Source organism: Cheilinus undulatus, linkage group 7 (assembly GCF_018320785.1).
Source record: "Cheilinus undulatus linkage group 7, ASM1832078v1, whole genome shotgun sequence".
Lineage (NCBI taxonomy): Eukaryota > Metazoa > Chordata > Actinopteri > Labriformes > Labridae > Cheilinus > Cheilinus undulatus.
Window position 1 is genome coordinate 18,341,310 of NC_054871.1, and position 23,964 is coordinate 18,365,273.

Genomic DNA, 23,964 nt, shown 5'->3' on the forward strand with positions numbered 1-23,964 from the left:
ACAGGGCCCCCCATTAACCAGTCATTTTTACAAATATATATGCATTTAAATGTATTTTTTAACCATATTTTCCCCATTGATGGGCAATAATTATACTTTGGTTAAATTAAATTTACTTGCATTATTTTGCGGCCCTGAACTACACCATTTAGGCATTTTTAAGGGAGGAGCAGGGCCCCCCCAGTATTGTATTTTACTCTTTGATACAAATTTCAGTCTGTTGACCGATTCATTTAATGACTTTTCATTCAATAATGACCCTAATTACTAAGATAAAATAAATAAAAACACACTTTTCATTACAGGCTTCTCAAGGACCCCTCCCTACTGTGGGCCCGGGTAATCAGTACCCTTTTCCCCCTGCGCTACACCCATGATCACAGGTTCATTGTGTCATAAGGTATGATGTGAGCCTGATATGCTATGTAGAGTGGGGCTAATATTAGCTGCTAGCTGTGCTAGACTTCATTCCTCTTTGCAGTTTAATATCATGCTTTGATATGCGGCCTCTTTGCACTCTGCACTGTTCCTATGTTTACGTCCCACAGATATTAATACATAAATGCATTAGTCGGGCTTCTCAGATACACTAGACTCTACTTACACACACACAGTCATGTTTGCGGTATGCCGTCATTTATCTCCTGATTGTAAAGGCTACTGAAGTTGAAAAGGGCTCTGTGTTTATTTGCATATGAGGAGGGAAGTCTTCTGAGGACCACTGAGTCATTGGGTGATATATCCACTCGCATCTTTTGCCTCTATGACTACATTTACTTTGATTTACTCGGAAAGTAACACCTTCATGAATTTTCTCTTCACTAAAGGTGTGATCATGTTCCTAATATAAAGATTTGGTGGCAACAAATTGACAGAAACTGTACCAGTCGAGGACCACTGAGCCAAGATGACATCACGCTACCCAGAGTTCAGTGTGGACTGAAATATGGCGACCTCCTGGTGAGTTTATCATTTCAGAATCTCTCAAAAGGAAAAAATAGAACTTTTTTTAATCATGCAGGGTTCCTTTAAAAAAACTTTTATAAAGTCAGTGGTCAACCCTTTTCTGAAAAAAGATGTCAGCATGGCGAAAAACAAAGCAACCATTCCATATCAAATACAGTGAAATCAAAACAACCTAATCTACAAAAAGTGGTAATATCATGACATATTTCTGGCAAAAAATATTTTAGAAACACAGAGAATTGTTTTAACTTTAGATAGAGCACATTAAACAATCTAGCTTAGATTCTGCAGGTGCAAAACCTGTAGAGTAAGCTTGAAGACAGTGTTTCAGTATTCTATTTTGTTTAAAAAAGGGAAATGAAGGGAAAATGACCAATCAAACTGAGATCTGAGCCACCCTTAGGTCTATTTCTGTGCAGGTTATGCCAGCATATGTACTCTCAAAAGTACCCTGGGCTTGATGAAAGCAACATTCAACACAAATCTACCTTTAAATGTGAGAAAGCTGGTTGATATTGTGCACTCAGCTTTTATCCCTGCTGCTCCTCTTGGTGTTTTACTCTGTTTGAAGTCTGTTCTCTCGACCACACTTAATAAGAGAAAAGAAAAACCATCAGCTCTTATCTGAATTGTAGAGAGAGGTTATGGTTTGCAGCGTGACTCTGCAGTCTCTCAGACCTGCTGAGTGCCTCTTTGTTGGGATCTTAACACACTCTGCACACATGTTTTTCTGTTGTGAATCCTCCCCACTTCAATGCTCTCTTAATCCAAAAATTTGGCAGAAATAGCTTGCACACAGAGCACAGCAGCTCTAACGCTTTCCAAAAGTTAGCACGTGGCACTGTCCTCTCTGTGTTTGCACAACTATGTCACAATGACAGCCGCAGAATCAAGGTGTGTGCTTCATGATGTAAATGTCAGAAAATATCGCTTTGTGTGTAAGGTCAGTACACAGGCAGCTTGGTCTGTGAAGAGGAGAAAGTAAAGGACAAAAAGTTTCTGTGAAATTTTCACTGCTCCTTCTGAACCTGAGTTATCAACACCAAGAAATCGCCAGGGCTGGCAGGATAAAGGCCATTGTCATTTCAGCAGCAGCCAGATTCCCTTAATTATACATGATTAAGCTCCCTCTCCCTCCTCCCTCCTCACCCTCCTCCTCTCCTCCTTATTCCTCATTCTTCTTCTCTCAGGCCGAGCCATTACTGTCCCTTCGCACACCTTCAGTGCCGGCGTCTCTTTCTGCTTCCCCTCTCCATTTGTCATGCATGAAATCTTTTAATGGAGTTAACCAAAGGGAGAATATAATGGAGCAGCCAGATGGGGATCCATTTAATCCCTGATGATTCTGTATATGTTTAAAATAGAAACAAAAGGACAGAGATTGTGTCAGATATTACTGCTCTACTGTCTCTGGGGTTTAGTCCATTTGCTAAAAGCTGAACCTGCTGTTCTTTCGCATTCAGAGGCCGTGTTAAAATGATCAGCAGACTATGGCACCTTAAGCCTTTGGCTTTGGATTTCATTAAGACCATGGAATAAAATCTGTGGGTTTTAAATAAACACCAGTGACAGGTCTTCTTAATGATGTCACAATGATGTTAGCTACACTAAATGTGCTCTCTATAAGATGTGATTCACACAAATATAAAAAATATTAATATCTAGAAAGGAATTCGGAGAGTGTAGACCTCCGCCAGTAGCCCTATCTCCCAATAGTAAAAAATCCTTTAAAAAATTCCTGCATCCAGACGGTGATCCGGATCACTCCCAAAATCTAATCAGTTCTTCCTTACGCCATTTGACATTTCCTGAAGATTTTATCAAAATCTGTCCATAACTTTTTGAGTTACGTTGCTAACAAACTAACAAACCCTGCCGATCACATAACCTTCTTGGCGGAGGTAATAATTAATTTTCCACCCATCTATCAGTCTATCCATTACCCATTATACATCAACATTTTCAGTTATTATCCATTTATTCATTATTTATCATCAATATACTCAGGCAGAGTCATTAGCATCCATACACTTATCATCACTCCACCCATCCATCCACTGTTCATCCATGCATTATCTACCATTAATCTGTCTACAAATCTATTATCCATCCATCCATCATACATGCATTCCGTTATCAATCCATTCATTGTCTATCTATTCATCATCTGTCTATACAAACTAGCACTGGCCGATTAACTGTAACCTTATAAAGCAGACAGATTGGCCAGATTCCATGTCTGTGATCAGGCATATCCATCGTGCAAAGCTCCAATCAGAAACAATTGTGCCAAATAAAGAGCAAAGAGCAGCAGTGAAAACATTATCATGACAGCAAATATATTTTTACTCTTCTCCTGACCTGCTTCAGCGTGAGTTTGCAATATTACAGGCAGGGTTCAGTTGTACTGTAATTTGGTAAATACAATGGCTACTACTGATGTAGTGATTAGCTCAGATGTAGCTAAAGTAGTTTTGTAGTTTTATAGTTTTATCTAAACCAGGTCAAACTGCCTTATTAAAACAAGAACACCAACAAGCTCCACTGTTCACAGCTTAAGTCACTACTGGAAATGCACATGCCTACCGCCTCATCTGACTTGTTGCTCTGATTGGCCCATTATAAACGTGACAGACAGAAAGTCCAATTACCTTCTGAGAATTTTTTGAAAAGTCCTGCCCTTCCCAAACGCTTTGTATAAGAAATTTACCCGGATGAATGTGAAATATATCCATGCAATGGATAAAGTATATGAAACAGTCTTCCTGGCATGTAAGGTTAAATTAATTTAGTTTCAATTAAGCTTATGATTCTTTCAACTCAAAAGTTAACCTTTGTCAACAGTGCTTTAGTAGCTCTGTGACCCTCTGACCTCCTGGGGGTGGGGGGGGGGGGTCTTTTGGGGGATTGTGGCTTTTGCTAGAAGAGCCTGAAAAAGTGTATTTTGCATAATATGTGACCTTTAAACATGCGGGAATATACTCTAAAAACAAGAGTAGTTCTTTACCTCTGGAGCAGCAATGTTGAGTGCAGTATTAGCCAGTTCAAACCTCTCCTGAGATTTCTCTCTGGCTAGTCGAGCCGCCTCCTTCACCTCTTTAAACTGCTCCGCAAACTGCACCGGGGGAGACAAAAGAAGTCAATGCTGTGTTCCACAAAAACAACTCTGCATAGTTCTCGTGCTCCATGCCTCCACACAGCTTCATTTGCTAGTAACAAGAATATCTACCGAGTTTACTGTCCAAATTATATTATACATATTTCCATATGCTTGAAGGGAATGTGTTGTATTTCCAGGTTAATATATTCTAGCTGCAGTTGAAGAATCTGGATAAAAGAGACCTGATTTAGAGCTGGAAAAGAAGCTGTGATCATTAAATCAGTGTCCCTGCATGCACACGGTTTACATTTTCTCTATACCCTCTGTTTAAAATAAATGAAATATGCTTTGAAGTACTCTATTTAAAGGTTTCTGAGATGTGTGAGTGTATGTGTTGGTCACCTGCTGCAGCTGCTGCTCTGTGGAGAAGCCCAGCCCATACACGGTGTTCGCCCGGCTGTCGGCCCACTGGCCAAACTTCTGTGAGGTTTTAGTGAATGTCATGTTGGGGGTGATGGTGCTATTGATGATGGCCTGGAAAAACCAAATATAAAAAAGTAATGAATACACAACATTAATTCTTTAATCACCCAAGAAAGAAAGTGGAACTCTGTTGAAACAAATTGCAGAATTCTTCGGCTAAACACAAGATTAATGCAGATTAATATTAATCATACATATAAAGAAGAAATCCATAAAACTGAGAAAGACAGATGAGGGAAACATTGAGGGTTGGTTTCATTTGTTTTTATGATTATATACTCCATTTTTGCTTTTAAAGCTCCTGTGAGGAGGTTTGTGTTGGTTATAAGATAGACTAAAATTAATGCTGATGTTTCTTTGTAAGCTTTAAAAACAACAAGACTGATTACTGCTCAACACTCACTGATCACTTTATTAGGTATACCTGGTCATCTGCTCATTAATGCAAATGTCTAATCAGGCTATGTTTTTCCAACTGTTTATTGTCCACTTTCAGTGATAAGGTGCCTTGGTTTCACTCTCTGCTCTAGCCCATCTGCTTTAAGGTTCACTCTGTTGTGCATTCAGAGATGCTCCTCTGTGCACTTATGTGTGACGAGTGGTTATCTGACTTATCGTAGTCTTTCTAGCAGCTTCAAACAGCTCAGAGAACTGCCGCCCATATGTATGTATGTTTCTCTATTTCTCTTCTATCTTTAGGAACAGTTGTGCTAAAAAATCCCAGCAGATCAGAAGTTTGTAAAATACTTAACTTATTACATTTACTCAAGTAACTGTAATTGAGTATCTTTTTTGTGTACTCGTACTTTTTTAGGTAAATTTTAAAATCAGAACTTTTACTTTTACTTAAGTATATTTTGGGGGAAGTATTGCACTTCACTACATTTTGAAAAGTTTAAAGTACTGAGTAAAAAACTAACAATTCAAAGCTAAAACGGGGGGTTCAAGCTTTCTGCCAACAACAAGACGATAGGCAGACATTTGACTTTCACAACCCATCATGGTCAGTAGCAAGAGAATGATTCCACATTTCTCCTTATAGCAGCAGTTGCATTTGACGTTAGGTTAAGTCACACCTTTTAATAAACAACCTGGTTATAGATTCAAATAGTCCTCTAGTTGTTTCACATATTGGAAAGATCATATCTTAGTTAATAACCCCCTCAGGAATCAAAAGAAGCTACTCAGTACTTGGTACTAAAGTAAATTTTTAATGACTTACTTTTTACTTTTACTTGAGTAGATTCATAGTTCGACATTATTTTTACGATTAAGTACATTTTAATTAAAGTAACTCTACTTTCACTTGAATATAATAGTCTAGTACTTTTTCCACCTCTGGTATATAGGTAGGGATGATACGGGTAAATGAACATTTAATACAGAAAGAATCATAATTGAGCCTCAAGTTGACTCTCTATCAGTAATGATGAAAAGTCAGCTGACACTTTGTGATGCAAACATTTCTGTATGATCATCATGAACAATCTGAGTGCTCACACTATACACTATACATTTATATCATGGTGATTTAAGATGTCCGGAAATCCATCAGACCAGTAGGGAGCAGCTTGTTGGGTTGTGGTTGACCATCATGTCCCCCCTGTACACTGCATGATAAAGGATGCATGATCTGGTTGTAAATTAAAATTTGTGTCTGAATTGGGGATGGGACAGATCCGATCCAATATCGGTATCAGGTCCGATAAGGACGTAATTAATAGATCGGATATCTGACTTCCGATCCAAGTGACCGATCCAAATCCATCCTACAGTTTGTGGTAGACCATGAACGCACCGCAGTCAAACACGAGACAGTCTGTGTGTAACTGAGCTAGTATTAGTTAGGGATTTTATTCCTTCAGAACTGAAAAAAAGTGGATCGGTGCATCCCTAGTCTGAATCGGCCAAAAATCACTCTGCGTATGCATAGCTTTACCAAGATTGGGTGCTGTATATACATACTCTAAGAGATATTCAGTTATCAGTTTACATCTTATTGCTGAAATGTTCAGTAAAAGGTTATTCTCAAGGACAGATAATTCACAATGTCCAGAACCAACAGAAGAACATTAATTATTCCTGTCACCTTTAAATGCCAAATTCATTACAGCCCAGTGTTACGGGTTCATTTCTGTGTACCTGGTAAAAAGGCAGATTTTATGTGATTACCAAGAGGCCAATAATTCACTGTGCAGCACTTGATTACAGAAAAACAGATATCTTGTTTTTTGTTCTATTTCCTAATTGGAAACAAAGTATGCAATGGTAGAGGTTAGATTATGTATTTTTTATAATGTAATGCTAAAATGGAGGTCTTCTGGAGAACCTCAAATGCAAATAAAGGCAAAATATCCAACATCCACACCACAGAAAGAGCTTAATAAAAGCTAACAGTGCTGTGAGATGATCTGTTCAGAACCTCTCTTGAGTAAACAGTCTGATTAGGTGAATTTGTTGCCAAATGTGGAGTTCTTTGGTCTCTTCTCCAATAGCTCCAAGTCTCAGGGCACTAAATTGGCTCAATTGGCTCCTAACTACAAAGTGCAGCATTCTCTCTGAGTTTGGTGCTAACAAGATCTGCAGCTAGTGTTTGCATTCCCATGAGCCTCCCTGTTGTTTTGAATGCTGCATGACCAATGCGAGTGTGTTGCTAATAATCTGCTGACAATTTATGAAACTTTGACAAATGCATCCCTGCCCTATGACAGCCTCAACTAAACACAAAACAGATTTATTTCCTCTTTATCTGGAGAGAAGAAGGCTTCATAAAATGCAAGTCAGAGGGGGGCATAATTCACACACAGATAAAGAGGCACTTCACCACTTTAGTTCTGTATGAGGGGAGTATATAATCACTGCTGGGTGCAACAAGGCTCATTATCGTAGCAGAGGGTTGATGAATGCTTGATTTGATTCTTCAGAATCAATCAATGCTGGAATATGCTTTTAAAAATGTAGCAGAAAGAATTATCTATTGATCACTTTAACATTTTACCCTTAAAACAAGGTCAGATTTACTTTTGGGTGTGATTTGGTCTGATAATGAAACCAGATTGATATTGTTTTCGGTGACTACAACACTTGACTGACTGCACACCGACTTGTTTTCAAAAGAGTAATACCTACAACATCAAACATTTTTGTGTCTTATACAAAAAAAAAACACAAGTAAAGCCTCACATCCACAATAAAAAGAGAGTTAATTACTATAAAAATTATTAGATTTCCATGTATGTAGCGCATGAATGAAATTATTGTGATTGGCTCTCACCTTCGTCCCGCCCACACTGATGATGCGGTACACGCTGCGGCTGGCATCATAGAAGAAGGACACGGTGACGGCATGTTTGCTGGCCGGCAGCCAGTTGCGTTTGGTGGCCGGGTCGATCTGGAAGACATGAGCTCTGGCACTGTAGATGGGCTGCTCCCTTTAAAGGACAATGACAACAACAAAGACTGAATTAATTTCAGGGAAGGGCCTTAAAGCTATAGTTTGTAACTAGGGCTGTCGCGATATACCTGTATTGACGATAATCTTGGTATCAAAAATAAAATTTCAATATCGTGTTAAAAATGTGCATATGATAATATCATGTAAATGATCCAGTGCCACTTGAACACAGTTTGGAAACAGAAAAATATGCCAGGGATTGTTCAGTAGACATTGGATTATTCCAAAGTTATTAGTTGTCATTCTTCAGTTGCACACAAATGGTGTGTCCTCTGCTATTCACTAATGAATCTGTTTCAGTTAATATTGTAGTTATAGCAGATGTTGCACCTTGTGGATTTTCTGTTTATCAGTTCATCTGGTTACCTTTTAACTAGCTATTGAGTGTAATTGCACTTTTTAAATGCAGTTGTACAGTTACTGTTTTCATATTGTCTCAGTACCTCCTCAGACAGGTATTTTGAGTGTAATTCATCTTCCAAAAGAGAGAACACAACATAAATAAAGTTAAAGATAAATTTGATTATTATATTATTATTTAAATTTTATTGATATTGTGATAATATCATTATCGTGACATTTTTTGCCCACGATAATCGTGAAGTGAAAATGTCGTGACAGCCCTATTTGTAACATTGTACCATAAAAACTTTGTGTAAAATCAATTTTTTAACCATTACATAACTCTTACAATGTTACAATGCAGTTTAAAAAAAAAACGTGTGACACCTCTGAGCTACTTCAGAGAGACAACTCAGACTGAGCTGATTTCAAACTAGACAAACATCATTCATCTCCTGAGAACATCATGGCAAAACTGCAGACTATTCCAGCAGCAAGAGAGAGAGAGATCCACATTTCGCTATTTACTACCAACTGGCAATAAACAGGAAGTCCTTTTGTCTTCCAAAATAAGAGCATTTTCCAAACCAGAAGTAAAGTGTACTAGGTGTAAGCAAGGCCATTTATACGGGGGATAAAGGGGAGAGCTTTCTAGGCTCCAGCAAAACTGGAGGCCCATGGAGGCCAACAAATCGTGGTCCATTGTAAAGTTAATCTGTAATAACCATAAGGAAGCCAGAAAATAAAGTAAAGAAACTGGGACAATTCTAACAGAAAAGAACTGTGTAATAGTGAAAAGTGGCAAAAATCACCAAAAACATCAGTTAAAGGTGGTAAAAAGCAGCAGAAATGGGTGAAAAGTGTTAAAATTGGGTAAAAGACAACAAGAAAAATGGGTTGAAGGTGGCAAAGAGAGGTGGTAAAAAAGGGGTAAAAATTTACTATATTTGGCAAAAAAATAAATAAATCCAAAAAAGTAGCAAAATATCAGTCAAAGTTGCAAAATGGGTAGAAAAAGTGGTGAAATGGGTTAAAGTAGCACAAATAAACTAGAAAAGCACTCGGAGAGCGCAGACCTCCACCATTAGCCCTATCTCCCAATAGTAAAGAATCCTTTAAAAAATTCCTGCATCCAGACGGTGATCCGGATCACTCCCAAAATCTAATCAGTTCTTCCTTATGCCATTTCTGACATTTCCTGAAAAGTTCATCAAAATCCATCCACAACTTTTTGAGTTATGTTGCTAACAAACAAACTAACTAACTAACTAACCCTGCCGATTACATAACCTCCTTGGCGGGGGTAATAATTTCAAGAATTGAACCCAATAATAGCTTGACACACTTTTCAGCTCCAGAATGAGGTAACAGGTAGCTGGGATCCTAGCACCACTGCTGCTGATCCTGCATTCATGCATTGACAACATCAATAAACCACAACCAGAGACGGCCATTTTCTGGGTTTTTCAGGGTCCAGACAACTCGGGCGTAAGGTAGTAAAAAAGTCACATACAACATATGAATGACAAATTAAAGCCTATCAAAGAACAGTTGATTGAGAAAATCTCTTGTAACTAAATGACTTCCAAAAGCAGTCACATGGAGCTAAAATATTAGTAACTATTTGATAACATCTATTTTTAGATGAGTGTTAATACTGAATGTTAGGTCTAATTCTTTGGCGTTTACTCCTTGCTTTATGGACTTTTCAGTAAAATTCATCAGTTGGCCTAATAGTGGAGCAGCTGGTGCGTAAGGGGCTGCTACTGTGTGACCAGGTGACAGGTGTTAGACACCAAAATGCCAGTGCAGAATTTTCATCTCAGTCTAGCCCTGGAAAAAGGTTAGTAGCAGGATATAAGGGTTTCAAATTACAAATAATGACAAAAATTCCCCTTTAAATTAAAAAATATATTGTGATTAATAATCGTGATCTCAATATTGATCAAAATAGTCGTGATTATCATTTCAGTCAAAATCCTGCAGTCCTAACTATTAATATAGTCAAGTTTCTTCCTGCCACTTCAAGTTACCAAATCTTACACCACTAAGAGCTGCTAATGTGTTCATCTAGTTTGTGCTGGTCTGTGTTCTTGTGTATTATATTTTTATTTATATACATTTATGGAGAGTCAGTAACTTTAAAAACTGACTTCACCCAGGCAAGTGAAGAAAACCATGAAACATTAAATGGTATGTTAACTGCAAACCTGCTTACAATTGCTAAATGATTTTAAGCTAAGAAACAATGTTGTAAGGCACATTTTTACTTTCATATCAACATTTTTGCAGCTTGTGGAAAAATCATCATCATTTAGACCCTCTTTTGATAGAGAGGTTAATTATGTTGGACTTTAATTTCCATTAAATTATGTGCTTTTTCTATTTAGCTTTATTCGACTGTTTGCCTTGCAGAACATCAATCTGAATGATCTACTTGTGGATGTGCCCGATTGTTGTATAGAAGAAAAAAATCGCTGATTCATTTTGCTCGTATTCATGAAAATTCAGAACTGAATAACATAGAATATGCTTCACATTGTGACTAGACAAAAAAAGAGCTTAGGGGAAGAGAAGCATGCATGCAGCTATCAGATCTCTGTAGATTTGTAAACTGAGCAGCACAAAATTGTCATTTTGTGCTCTTTTCATTACTTCATTAGACCTACTTTGCTCACTGCATTTGCAGCAAATTGATGCACTTTCTGTAGTTTTTGTTCTTCATATGATTTATTTGTAGAAAAGTAGAAAATATATAAAAGAAGTCATCATGAGCTTCTCAATGAAAAATAAGGCTACCACCATAAAAATGAACTAACAAGCATCCCTGTGAGCAATGAAACACTTGAGGGTGAGAGAAAAATGGAAAGATCACACAAACATTAGTACACTGTCTAAAGCTGAAAGGCTAAAACATCTGTACCCAACATTATAATTAGCTGAACATCATTAGGATTTCGTTTTGTCCTGTCTGACTGCAAGTCACTGACTTCGCTTGGCACTTCGGGGCCCCTCTCTTCCTCTCTGTGTACTCTGACGTTGGATAAATCTATAAATAGGATGAAAAATAACCACAGTTTCCAAATGTGATCATGTTTTTCAAGGCCGTCAGGGTCACTGATGCTCTCCTGATGTAACGAGGCAATCAGTGCAAACAGAGAGGAAGATTTGCTAACCGCTAGCGGTCCAATTAGCTGTCATGTGCTCTTTGAAGAACCCCATATTGGCTGTGGGGACAAACAGAAGCTCGCAGGACAATGAGGGACTGCTCATGCAACATTACACAGCTAATACACTCTGCACAGTGTTAATGTATGCAATGAGCCGTTCCCCATCCTGAGTCAATTATACACTGACATTAATGAGGATAATGTGTGCAGGGAGGAGGTTCTGCTCTTTGTCTAAGGAGGAGAAATAACCATTTATATAGGTCAGCACCAGCTATATGAAGCATTGTTCCCCCTGGATTTGGTTTCAAATACTGTACATTTGCATACAAACAATAGTCATTATTGTTTTCACACAGATTACTGGAGCTACAATTGACAATGGACCACAGCAGCACAGCCAAGGACGCTGATTGAGCCCATGACAGGAGCAGCCAGATGCAATAAAGAACACAAATTTATGATTCAGCATTGGATGTACCTTAAAATCATAACGCTAGTGGACAAAATTGATGTGAACAACAAAAGCCCTACTCCATCTGTCCAAATTTTCATCAAGATTATCTCATTACACTTACTATAGCCACATGTACAGGACAAGTCTAGATAAACATCTTATTTAAAGGTACAATATGTACATTTTTTGCAATAGAATATAGAAAATTGCATTAAAAGATTTTGCAATGGTTTAACAGTATTTAAAAAAAAAAAAAAAACTGTCCAATCCTGTGGCCCAGCCCAGGTCATGTTGTATGAGTGGGAAAAGCTGTTAAAAAAGTGTCTGTAGTCTGCTCCAGTCAACAAGAGTACAGTGAAATAGTGCAGTAAGGGACAGAGCAAGGTGCACACCAGAGAAAAGAGTGAAGACCAGAACAGACAGCGGCTGTCTGTTATCAGACTGATGCTCTCTAAAAAGTCCTGCATGTTAAGTGCACACACAGTGTGTTTGCGCATCTGCTCCTCATCCTCACTGATCTGTTTATCATAAAAATAAATAGGCCACATCTGTAATATATTCTTTTGTCTTGCACTCGCTGCACTCGTTACAATCTCATCTGAGCAGATTTCTGTCATTCAAACAACTCTGACTGTTGTGTAAAATTTAATTCTAATTTTAACAGCCATCTTCCAAAAGAATTATGGGGTTAAATCAGGCATGAGCAAATAAAAAACAGTTGATGGGACCAGCTGAGACAGACTCAAAGAATGTGCACAGACTTAGGTGGGGTGGGGCGGGAGTTTTTGGGCCCAGCTGAAGCTCTAGCTGCCTGTTATTTTAAGACTGACTTATTCTCTGTTGACTGGTGAAGTCCAGGCTGATGTAGGCTGCAAAGAGACGACAAACATGATTTTTTAAAATTTAAAGTGTAAGTGAACCCCCGGCTCAGAGCTAACACCGCCCACCTCCGTAATTCAAAAAATGCACAGAAAGTGAACAGTTTGGTTCTGAGAGGAAGGAGAGGAAAAAGACGGGGCTTTCCAGATGAGGCAGGAGTGACAGTGATGTCCCCTTGTCACAGAGAGAGACACAGACAGAGTCCCACAGCACTGCTGCCTCATAGCGATCCTTTAAAGTGGAGAAGTTTTCCCCTCTAGAATCCCCCTGACACAGGTTGTTCTGAGCACCACCTGTTTGGTCCATTGGCTCCAGCAGCAGCATTACTATAGCCGGAGCTCTCAGAGCCAAGACAGTGCAGGTGCAGGCAGGACAGGATGGGAGTGGTCTCTGAATGGTAGTCAGTTAGAGGCGGTAACGCTCTACCTTTTATAGTTTAGTGTTTGTGACGTAGAAACCTTCTACGTTTCATCATAGTTCAGTCAGATACCTCAGTGTACAGTTGAAAAAAAATGTTAAAGTGTTCCCTACCTCTTTAAAAAAAAAAAAAAAAAGAAAGGTTTTTGGTTTGCTTGAGTGCAGAGAAACACCACATTATGCTGAATATCCAGCAACGGAAAAATCCCACCTATAAATATAAAATAAATAAAAACATGAAGCATGTCTTTATATCTTATGTCTTTATATGGAATATTCATTAGGTTTATTACCTTTAATGCCTGAAACATCAATCTTTAACATTGTGTGTCCCAAGTTTTGTGTGAAGAGTTTGATCTCTGGCGGAAAATTTTTACTTTTACAAAAAAATCATCCTAGCTAGTCATTATCCTCTTACTCTGTACATGACTTTGTAGGATGTTAAATATAACTACAAAGGTGTGACGTTGGCACCATCGACACATGGCCGTAAAAATAAAGGTTTTTTGTTTTTTTCTTTGGTGTTTGATTCACCGGATCACTATTTCTGTAACTTCCTCCCAATTATATCTACAAGAAAAGTTTCAGGACCTAAAGTTCAGATAGCAGCATGTCAAAAACTACCAGAGCACACTCATAAGCTCATCATTATCTGATTTCTGAAAGTACCTGATCACTCAAGTAGTCTTTTTATCACACAACATAATCTGATATGCTTTATCAGATAGAGGTCATTATCTGAATATGAGACATCTGGTAAACACATCTAACTTTTTGCCCAATAATCTTGTTGTTTAGAGCATGTATGCAGTTTAGTCTGATTACTTTTATTCTGGAGCTGTGCATTAGTAAAGTATGCAAGAGGAAGAACAGCGAGGGTGCTGGGAAGCAGCATTTATTGAGTGAAGCTAAAATGAATTTCATGCTCAATGAATTGAAGTCAAGTCAAGCTTATTCATATACAGCATCAGGTGACCAACTGTTTTTAAGCTGAACAGAACTGTGTACATGGAGCCTGTATGTCTCCTGCATGTAAAAACATAGAGGCTGCAGGCGGCACTGCTGCAGTCACAGATACAACCGCATGACTGTTGAGGCAGACGCTGAATTACGTGAGGCTGATCTTAAGTATTTTCCACTACCAGCATATAAATAAACAGTGCAAGCTTCAAATCAAGCCACATACATATTGCATTGTTCCCTCTTGCCAGCTCCATCGTTTACAGTGACATTTTGCCAAAAAACAGTAAAACATAGACATAGCATAACTGGCATCACACACAGGTTTCACAAGTGGAGTTCTGGGGCCGAATGCACCAGCTGGTCGTACGTGTGCGGGTTATGTTACATCTTACGACAAGTTAAACCAACTTAAAGTTATGCCCTGTTTACTAGCTGGATTTAAGCCCTGTTTGGGTCACATCTTGGATGGAGAGGGTAAGTTTAAAACTACTAACCTATTAAACGTAATGTCAAAGTAAAGCGCACAGCAGTGGTTATAAAACATAAAAGCAACACACAATGTCAGTGAGGCTTGTTTATGAACTACTAATGAAAAAAGCATGAAGATAAGAGAGAAAGAGTCCCCTGTCACTGGCCTGTAATAACTAATACTCTAGCAGGGAGCCAAGGTTTCATTTCACCTGAAGACTTCTGTTTGAATAAACAAAATAATTTCCCCTCAATACAAAACACGGAGCTGTCCCAGCAGGTGCTGATTGCTGATAGAGTGCGTCCTCTTTGTTGAAAACTTCACTCTCTCAGTGTGCCATAATCATCCATTTATACAAAACACAGAGAGGCACTTTTTTAGCAAAGAAATCTTGAGTGGTTATTTGATTGAAAAGACTCCCAAATTCAAGACAGCAGCACTGCATATGCAAGGGGCATTCAAAAACACAGTGAAAGAAATGATAATATTCATCAGATAGCATTATGCCAGGCTAATAAGAGACATGTCTCTGGCTCTACAAAGAAATAATGCCTCCTTTTCTCTATGTTTGTGTAGTCCAAATCTTCTGTCAATAGTTTGATATATGGTTTAAAAAATGTATACTTTGATACCTGTTCAATACCATATGCTTAAAATGATATAATATTTGTTATTTTAAGTAAAATAGTACAGCAGGTACTGAGGCTATGGAGAAAAACAAACAGAGGTCCATTTCTTTGAGTATAGAGAAAGATGGTACACAGCAATGGGTGATCAAATGAGAATGAGTTCTGGTGTCCTGCTGTTGAAACAGAGAGGTGATACACAGAAACAAGATGTTATTTCCTGATTGTTACAGCCATTACACTTTAAAGAAGTTAGAAACACGCCAAAACCTGATATGTAGATTCTGGATTCTGCTGATGCGCCTCTTTCTGCCCAGTGCATGCTTCTCTATCACCACCCTCTGTTGCAGCCTTTAAATGTTTTTTGTTATGTTTTTGCTGACATTAATGTCTGTTAAAGACAGATAGAGAGCAACATGTCTCCTGGTCCCTAAAGTTTTCATTTACATCCTGACTTGTGGACTGATGACAGCCTCACAGCCCAGCACAGACACTGACACCAATGAAAATACCTAAATAAGAAAAATGAGAAATTACAGACAGAGAGAAGAATCATTACAGACACTTCTTCTGGTTTATTAATGATAAATCAGAGGAAATATTTCTTTTAGGTAGGCCTTAAACATTATTTTAGGAGAACCTTATTTATTTTGCCTTGTACTTCTATATAGTGCGTTTACTGTTCAGTGAACCAACTTATGAGCACATTAGAAAACAAATAACTAAATTAAACAGCTTTGGGTGTGATTTTTTTCCCCAGTTGCGATTGCAATTTAATATGCATTTAATTTGAAGTTCCTCATTTTATATATTTTTTAATAAATACAAGCAATGAATCATTCTAAATCATACTGAATACGATATTTATTATATACTAGGGAAAAACGACTTAAAAAGGATATCTACTTGTGATTATTTTAGCTCATATTGCAAATTTGATATCAATTGCTATATTGAAGGGGATACTCATTTTTATGTCAATCTCATTTTAAATAAGAAAAACAAATACATTAGTAAATACGGAAATTTTATTCCAACCATGAATGTTTGCATTATGTGCATAAAATCTCTGCAGCAAAAAATTATTTAACTGGTATTTTGACACATTTCAAGTTAAAGAAATATTGCAGCTTTTGGGATTTGTAAATTGCAGCAGGCCATATTGAGATTTAATCTAATTTGCAGTTAATTGCCCAGCCCTAGTAACTGTAATTGATAGAAGTTGTAATGGGAGGGAAGTTGGCTACTTGACAACATTCACCTCTCAATGAATGTTCATATGAATATGCATGATAAGACTGGGTGCAGCCACAACCACTGCATGTTACACTTAGTGTGCTCAGTGTGCATTTGAGCCTCAAAGTCAGTCTGATTTTATAAACACTCAGCTAGTGCCTCTGCAACATTCAAATAAAGGCACAGCATAAATGCTAGAGTCCCATCCTGAACATGCAGTATAAATGGGGCTGTGGCATGGTGTAAAGTATAGAAAAAGAGGCCAGTGTTCAGGAAACTACTTTCAACTTTCAAGGTGGGAAAGTTACATATGAAGTTTGAGGTAAATACGGAAACATATCTCCCAATCTGGGGTAAATCCTGCTGAAATCACCAGACTCAAGGAAAATTAAAGCACCATCAGAGTATTCAGTTATACTCCATAAAACTAATTATCAGGCTGAGTTACTGCTAAAAAGCAAAAAGGCAAAAGTAATTAAGATTTAACATTGATGTAAAATAGTTTCTGTTAGGATTTCCATTCCTTTGTATTCTCATCTTAATGAGGAAGTGTGACTGAAAGCTCATCAGCTCTCGGCCATCACAGTGATCACATAGAAATTAATGTCCTGTCATTCATTTGGCCCATCTCGGCATTGCTCTGTGAAAGCCCGTCAAGCTAATCAGCTCAGACAGGATGTATCACGTCGAGGTTTGATGATATGAGCTGATTAAAACTGGATTAAAACCCTCTTGAGGTTAGAGAGAGCAAACATAGAACGGCTTGACAGTCACAGACGCCTGAAGGATAGCAGAGTCTGGTGCTTTACAGACATCCTGTGTTACTAATATGAAAAAGTGTAGTTCTTAATTAAATCAGGTGTTCAAGGAGGAAAATCCTGCATGACTGGGTGAGAGGATACGGGTATTTGTATGTGACAGCCTGAACAGCTGTCATTTATAATTAAAGACAAATTAAATGTTATGAGGTTGAAAATAAATGAATAAAATTAACACAGTATATCTGACCACACAGTAAAAACCCAAAGACTGTTCAAAACATAGATGTGAACTCAGTGGTGTCACCCATTGGTCTCTAGAGAGGAACTATGAAGCCCATGACGGTAGTCATATTAAAAATCCTTCAGCTGGCTTTGGATTAAATCTCAAATGCTGCCTTCAACAGTGTATCGGAACATCTGATAGGTATTTAACACTTTATCTAATGTGTCAACAAATCAACACATTAAGATTCATTACACCTTTCCGTTTTTTTTTTTGCCCATGAAATCCAAGGCTGATTTGTGTGACTGACACTAAGCAGTTTTATGGGGAACAGCCAAAGATGGGATGTCTATGAGCAAACCTAAACCATTGCTCCCAACGATGCTGAACACCACATGCTGATGCCAAAAAGGTACAGTGAGCCATAAGGAGGAAACTATGATTAACATGCCGAGCAAAACACACTGCAATCACATGGAGACATTTGTATGGTTTTGCTGGCCAACTTTATCCAGCTTTATGAACAAACTACTTTCTAGCTGTTGTAGCCTACTGTGTCGAGTAGTAAGCTAGTTCAACCAGACTCTAATGAGTCATCTGGCTTATAAAGTCAGCTAGCTTGAGGTTTGAAATTTACTCGTTAACTATTAGAAACCATTTTGAGGCTGTGCACTGTGACTGAGTTAATGCTAGCGGGCTAGCATTAAAATTAGCTACTTACTCAACAACATTTTGGCTACAAAGTAGGCTAACTTATGTATTGACAACTTAAGTTAGTATGTTACCTTAGAACTAGCCTGTCAGCTTTATTTAACATTTTACAAAGGCTTCTTGAGCAAGCATTTTTATCTTTGACGGCTATTTGACCATGAACATCCCCTGCTTAGCCTTAATGGTAAGCTAGTTCAGGCAGCCTGTAAGAGCTAGCAGGCTAGTGATAGCTTGCTAGCTCACACAAAACACCATCTGAGTTGACCGCGCATGTGAGCTTGCTAGTTTTTAAAGTAGTTTATCATTTACAAAAAAATGTACAACAAAATACAATTAAAAAAAAACATAACTTATTATCTGAAACTGTCTACAGCCATATTACCAGAGTTTCATGATGCACAACCCTACAATTTGTGAAGCAGCATAAAGCAGAAATATCCAACAGAGGGACCTTCTCAGTACTGTAACTTAAAGTACACAAGCATAGTATTCCTCAATGTAAATTCATTTATTCACAGCAGTTATTTTCATATTCTGCTCTGCTTTGTGAACATGTGGATTTATGCTTAGGGCCTCCACCTCCTGCTGTGAGCCAGAGGCCTACATCCAGTGAGGGGTCCTGTGGATCAATTCTTGTTAATCTATTCCAGGTCAAATGTACATCCGCCCACCCAACCCCCTACATCATCGTCATATAGAGCACTAACTGATACTCATCCATGCAGAAGTGACTGATCAGACTACAGCTCAGTAAATAAAGGGGTCAAAAGCACAATGTTGTGTTTTAATAAACTCCTTTTCCCTCTCTTTTTCCCCGAGATGAAGATTTTTTTTAAACAAGTTCCTATTTGTAGTTGGACTGATGAATAATCTAGGAGGGAAGTCTGATGGTGGAGGAGCTGTGGCAGTGAAGCCAAAATTATAAAGATAAACACACGTCAATCACCAGTATCTCAGCCTTGTCCGTTTTTAAAAATGCATTCACTTCCTCTCAGCTCACATTTTTCAACATGCGGACATGGGCTACAATTATAAATGCATTAAAATTCAATTTCTGCATTCAATTCATGAGTCATATCTTTTTTTCTTCAATAAGAAAATTCACTCATTCTTTGGCAATCAGGACAATGACTTTAAACAGCTCAAAGACATTTAATTAATGGCTTCATGGTGTGGCTAATCTTTGAAACTGTGGACCTAAATGATGTTCAGGCATCTTTCCACACTGCAGAAACACTATATCTATCTGCTTTAATGAAAATATTTTCCTTGGAAAGTTTTACAAAACAAAATCTGCACTGACAAGTTTGTAAGGAAACTCCCATTAATTCTAAGAACATGTCTAGTTCGTTTCATTAAAGCGACAAAAAATATGTAGTTTAGGTTTGTTATGACATACGGCTGTGCAATTAACCACCAAGACAAATTTCACTAATGAAACATCACTGTGTGTAAAAAAAATCATGTCTCAAAGTCATGAAAAGAAGGGTATAATATCTGTTTAAGTCTATTAAATGCACAAATAGGTTCCATGAAATAGATCAGAAAACAGGGAAATAAAAGTTTGGTGCTTTAATATTCCCTGAGAAGACCTTCAGACTCCTCTTACCTGATGGTGCCAACTATAATAAAGCAAATATTTAAATGTTTCATGCACTCGCCATCAGACTGTTGCAGAAGACGAAGAATGTAGGTTCAAAACTTATCATTATATATTTTTTCTATATTACCCATGAATATTTTATGCTAAAAAGAGTTTTATTTTCTCATCCAACATTTAAAGGCTTCAGGCTTACTAATATTTTATTTTTTCTCCATGTGTTTGTCTGTGATGTGAAATTACATTTCTTTCGCGTGTATACTAGATGTCTGAGCGGTGAAGTGCTGCTGAATACATTCTGTTTCCTCATATTGCTCCTTCAAAATAAAATTATCCTGTTAAATTGAGAGGGGAAGACTTTTATTGTGACAAATTAAATAGAATTAGTCTTGCATCGGACACTCAATTGAACTTCAGCTTAAGCATTTATAATGACCTGATGTGTTGGATGTAAACTACAAACATGGAGACACTCACACAGGAGTTCTCATAACTCTCTCTTTTAGTTTTTAATTGGACCAAAATACACTTATGAGGTATGTTTTCAATGAAAAACAGAACTAATACTAACACAGACACACTCAGCTAAAAGTCACCAGTTTACACAGTCACTCACTGAACTCGAACACTGATCTTTCATTTACAGGTTTAAACATTGAGTTTAAAAACAAAGTATATATCACCAGCTGGTTTGACAGATCCTGATCTTGATGGAAAGGGAATGAAAAAGATGGCATGTCAGCTATGACCTGTACACCTCCAGGACTGTGCAGGTAAAATTGCAGCTGACCCCTTTCACCCCGAACATGGACTTTTTGAGGCCCTCCCCTTTGGCAGAAGACAGAGGTCCATCAAGACTTAAACCTCCTGCCATAAGAACAGTTTGCTGTCAGTCTCATGAACAGTACTCCAGCCCTCGCCCAACAGACTCTCACTGAACCACCTACTTCATGTGTTACATCAAAGCTCACTGGACTTATTCTGTTTACCACTGCACACTGTGTGTTTTACTCCTTTAAAAAATTGCACTATAACCTAATTACCAATATACATGCACATCTGTACAGTTTCTCCTTTTTTGCACCTTTGTACATACTTTTGTGATGTTTATATTGTATTTTATTGTTTTATTCTGCTTATTATACTTCTATAATAATCTATTTAACTTTTTAGCCTCTTAATGTTTTTATTAGCCTCTTTATACTTTCATTCCTCTTCTGTGATTTGTTTTGCAGCAAACATGAGTCAAATGTGAAAATGTACTTGGCAATAAAACTTGATTCTGATCGTGGCACTGAGGTTTTAGGGCATCCTGGACACAACAAAAGCATTGGTCGCTCCCCAACATTCACATTCAGACTCAACCCTTTACTACTGGCAGCACTGACACAATCCAGTCAAAATCTGGCTAATTCATGGAGTTTGAGCCGGCCTTTGGATAAACTAGATACATTCTTTAAACTTATGAGAGTTGCCTAAGAAGTTTATCAGAGAAAATTTGTTTTGGAAAACTTTTCCAGCCTGTGATTTTGGAAAAGTAAATAAGTGCATTCTCCATGGGATTTATTTTATTAGTATGCAGGGTCAAAATGAGGAGAGACTAAGACAGAGAGGAAAAACCTGGGAGCCACAGGAGAGAGCTCTGCTGGGATCTGAGCCAGGCAGGCAGGCTGGCCAGCGGGGGGGAAACATGGCTGAATCCTCCAGTGTGGTTCTTTCTCTATGGGCGCAAACATTCCTCATGCCTTTCTGGGACATTTTATCTTCCCTTCTGCACGTCTGTGTCCTGATGCAACACTCAACTGCAGCAGTCTGAAGCATGGGGCTGTCTACGGCACATCATGTGATGATTCTGATGCGGAGCCAACTGACAGATTTTAAAACTGCTCTCTCCATCAAAGACACTTCAGAGAGTTTGCCTGAAGAAAACCTTGATTTGATATTTTGCCATTGTCGAAGAAAAGCAGCTGAGTCTGAGCTGATGGCTGGAGCTTTAAGTTTTTCCTTAAGTCTGCTATCTGCCCTCCACATTCCCAAACAAAAGCTCTGCAATGACAACCAACAGAGAGGAAGGCATGCAGCCCTGAGGCAGTCAGCTACACTCCCCCTCATGATAAATTAATTACTGTGAAGCTTTCAGATGAATTTCGAGGTTATGGGTTGCACATACAGGATGACGGATCTAATGAAATGTCCAACTGAGCCAAACAATCCGCTTCTTTCTCCTCCAGTGTCCCTCCTGGAAAACCTTCTGCTGAGCATGCATGCTCTTTATCAGCTCCACACTCACAAAGATGAAATTATTCTCTCAAGGCCAGGAAAATATTGCTAAGAAATTGGCTTCAGCCTGCAGCAGAGGCCATAAACAGAGGATCCTCTATGACAGCTCCATTTGGACAAACTGGGAGACAAACCTTTCTAGAGTTGAGACAAGCATGGCTTCATTGAAAGCAAAACGTCCTGCTGAGATTCAAATTATTGCTAAGATATTTCTGATAACAGTTCATTAACTCCTCTGGAATAAAAATCACATCTAATGTAGATAGAAAGTGACAGTGATGCAGCAAAGACCTGATAAATTAAACAGTGCAAGGACAACTAGAATGAGTCTTTATGAAAAGGGTGACAATAATTAATCTGCTCTTTTTTCTACTGGTGCCAGCAATCCCAGAATGCTTTGCAAAGTAGCTTGCAGCATGAACAAGAAATTGGACTTTTACCAGCAAGAAAAAAAGGTTACAGCTGTACTTATCTGTCATCATCTGTGGGTTCTCTCACATTTTCAAAATTGGTTAAGATTTTTAAAAATGATTGTACACTGGGCTCTAGAGTGACACCTTGTTAATTTCTGTGATGCGTAAAGTCCGCAGACAATTTTTTTGTGCAGGACAATCCTTTACAAGACAAAACTACCAGCTCATGCTCTTAAACCACCACAAAGCTCTGAATACTTTGAGCAACATAGAACTCCCAATGCTGCTCCTCCTGCTGCTCATTTATCAGTTTTAACCATCTTAATTTTCAAAATGTAAATTAGTCCCAACTGATGCATGTTTTTCTATGGGCTTAACATCACGGAGAGAAAACATCTTGTAGGCTCTCTAAAGGTTTCTAAATGCACTATGTATTTAGAGTTTAATAGCTTCATACACAAACACTCACTCCCACCATTGCTGTGCTGTCTGAGTGCTGTGTCTTCACCCCAAGTCATCACTCTCTAATCCTCTCTCTCTGCTCTCTTTATCTGTCCTCTTAACTTCAGCACCCACCCTCAGTCTGTGATCTGGGAGACAGAAGCTGCACTTTTCTGCCTGGCCCTGCAATCAGACCGACCAGTCACTTCTGTAGAGAAGGAAATACTACTCAAACTGCCAATAATGGAGCCTGTAAGCCCTGCGGGCTGTTAATGGCTACAAAACTTGCTGCCAAAAATCCCGTTAGTTGTACTTAAAGGTGGTGCTCACACTTGATGCAGCAAAGCAGGAAGCTGGCAGGACGTGTGATGAAGCAGGAGAGATCCAGGAGGTTTAGGAAGGGTGAGATCAAAGCAGAAAACAGCTTGTAGAAAGATGTAAACACGTGTGGACGGACAGTACAGTTACAAGATGAAATGTGTCCAGGACTTGGTACACCTCAGCTCAAAAACGTTGTTATGATTGCATCAAAATTATCTTTATTGTATCCTATGTTGAGAATTTATGAATTAAATGGCCAAACATTCCCTTTTTACATATTCACAACATCCTACAAATCTCTCAGACTGTCAGATTAAAACAAAGGCATGATAACTAAAATATTATCTCCAAGAAGAGAAAGAAAATGATCAGTGATTGCAGAAGGAGGCTTATTCCTCTAGCCAGGAAAGTAATACAAAGAATCAAAAAGACCATGCAATGTAGAAACAATAAGCCATTAAATTTAAGGTCAAATGATACTCAATCATTGAATTATGACAAATCAGTTCTTCCTCTGATTATAGCATTATTAAGGTTTCTGAACACTTAATTTGACTTAGTCTAGAGATAAAGTTGCCTTTAACACCAAAAAATTGCATGCACAACCAGCTGTGTCATGAACGCAATTGTTCTACTTGGCAATGTATGTGCTCAA

At 38.2% G+C, this 23,964-nt stretch overlaps 1 protein-coding gene across 2 annotated transcripts in view; it reads right to left on the reverse strand.

Moving 5' to 3' along the window:
- The window catches only part of LOC121512082 (homer protein homolog 3-like), a 91,198-nt gene that overhangs the window by 52,480 nt on the left and 14,754 nt on the right, over positions 1 to 23,964 (reverse strand). For both annotated transcript variants that reach the window (XM_041791092.1, XM_041791091.1), the window contains exons 2-4: positions 7,824 to 7,980; positions 4,469 to 4,600; positions 3,974 to 4,081 (exon numbers count right to left, since the gene is read on the reverse strand). In XM_041791092.1, coding sequence (XP_041647026.1) covers positions 3,974 to 4,081; positions 4,469 to 4,600; positions 7,824 to 7,980 — 397 coding nt within the window. The remainder of the gene's footprint in view (positions 1 to 3,973; positions 4,082 to 4,468; positions 4,601 to 7,823; positions 7,981 to 23,964) is intronic.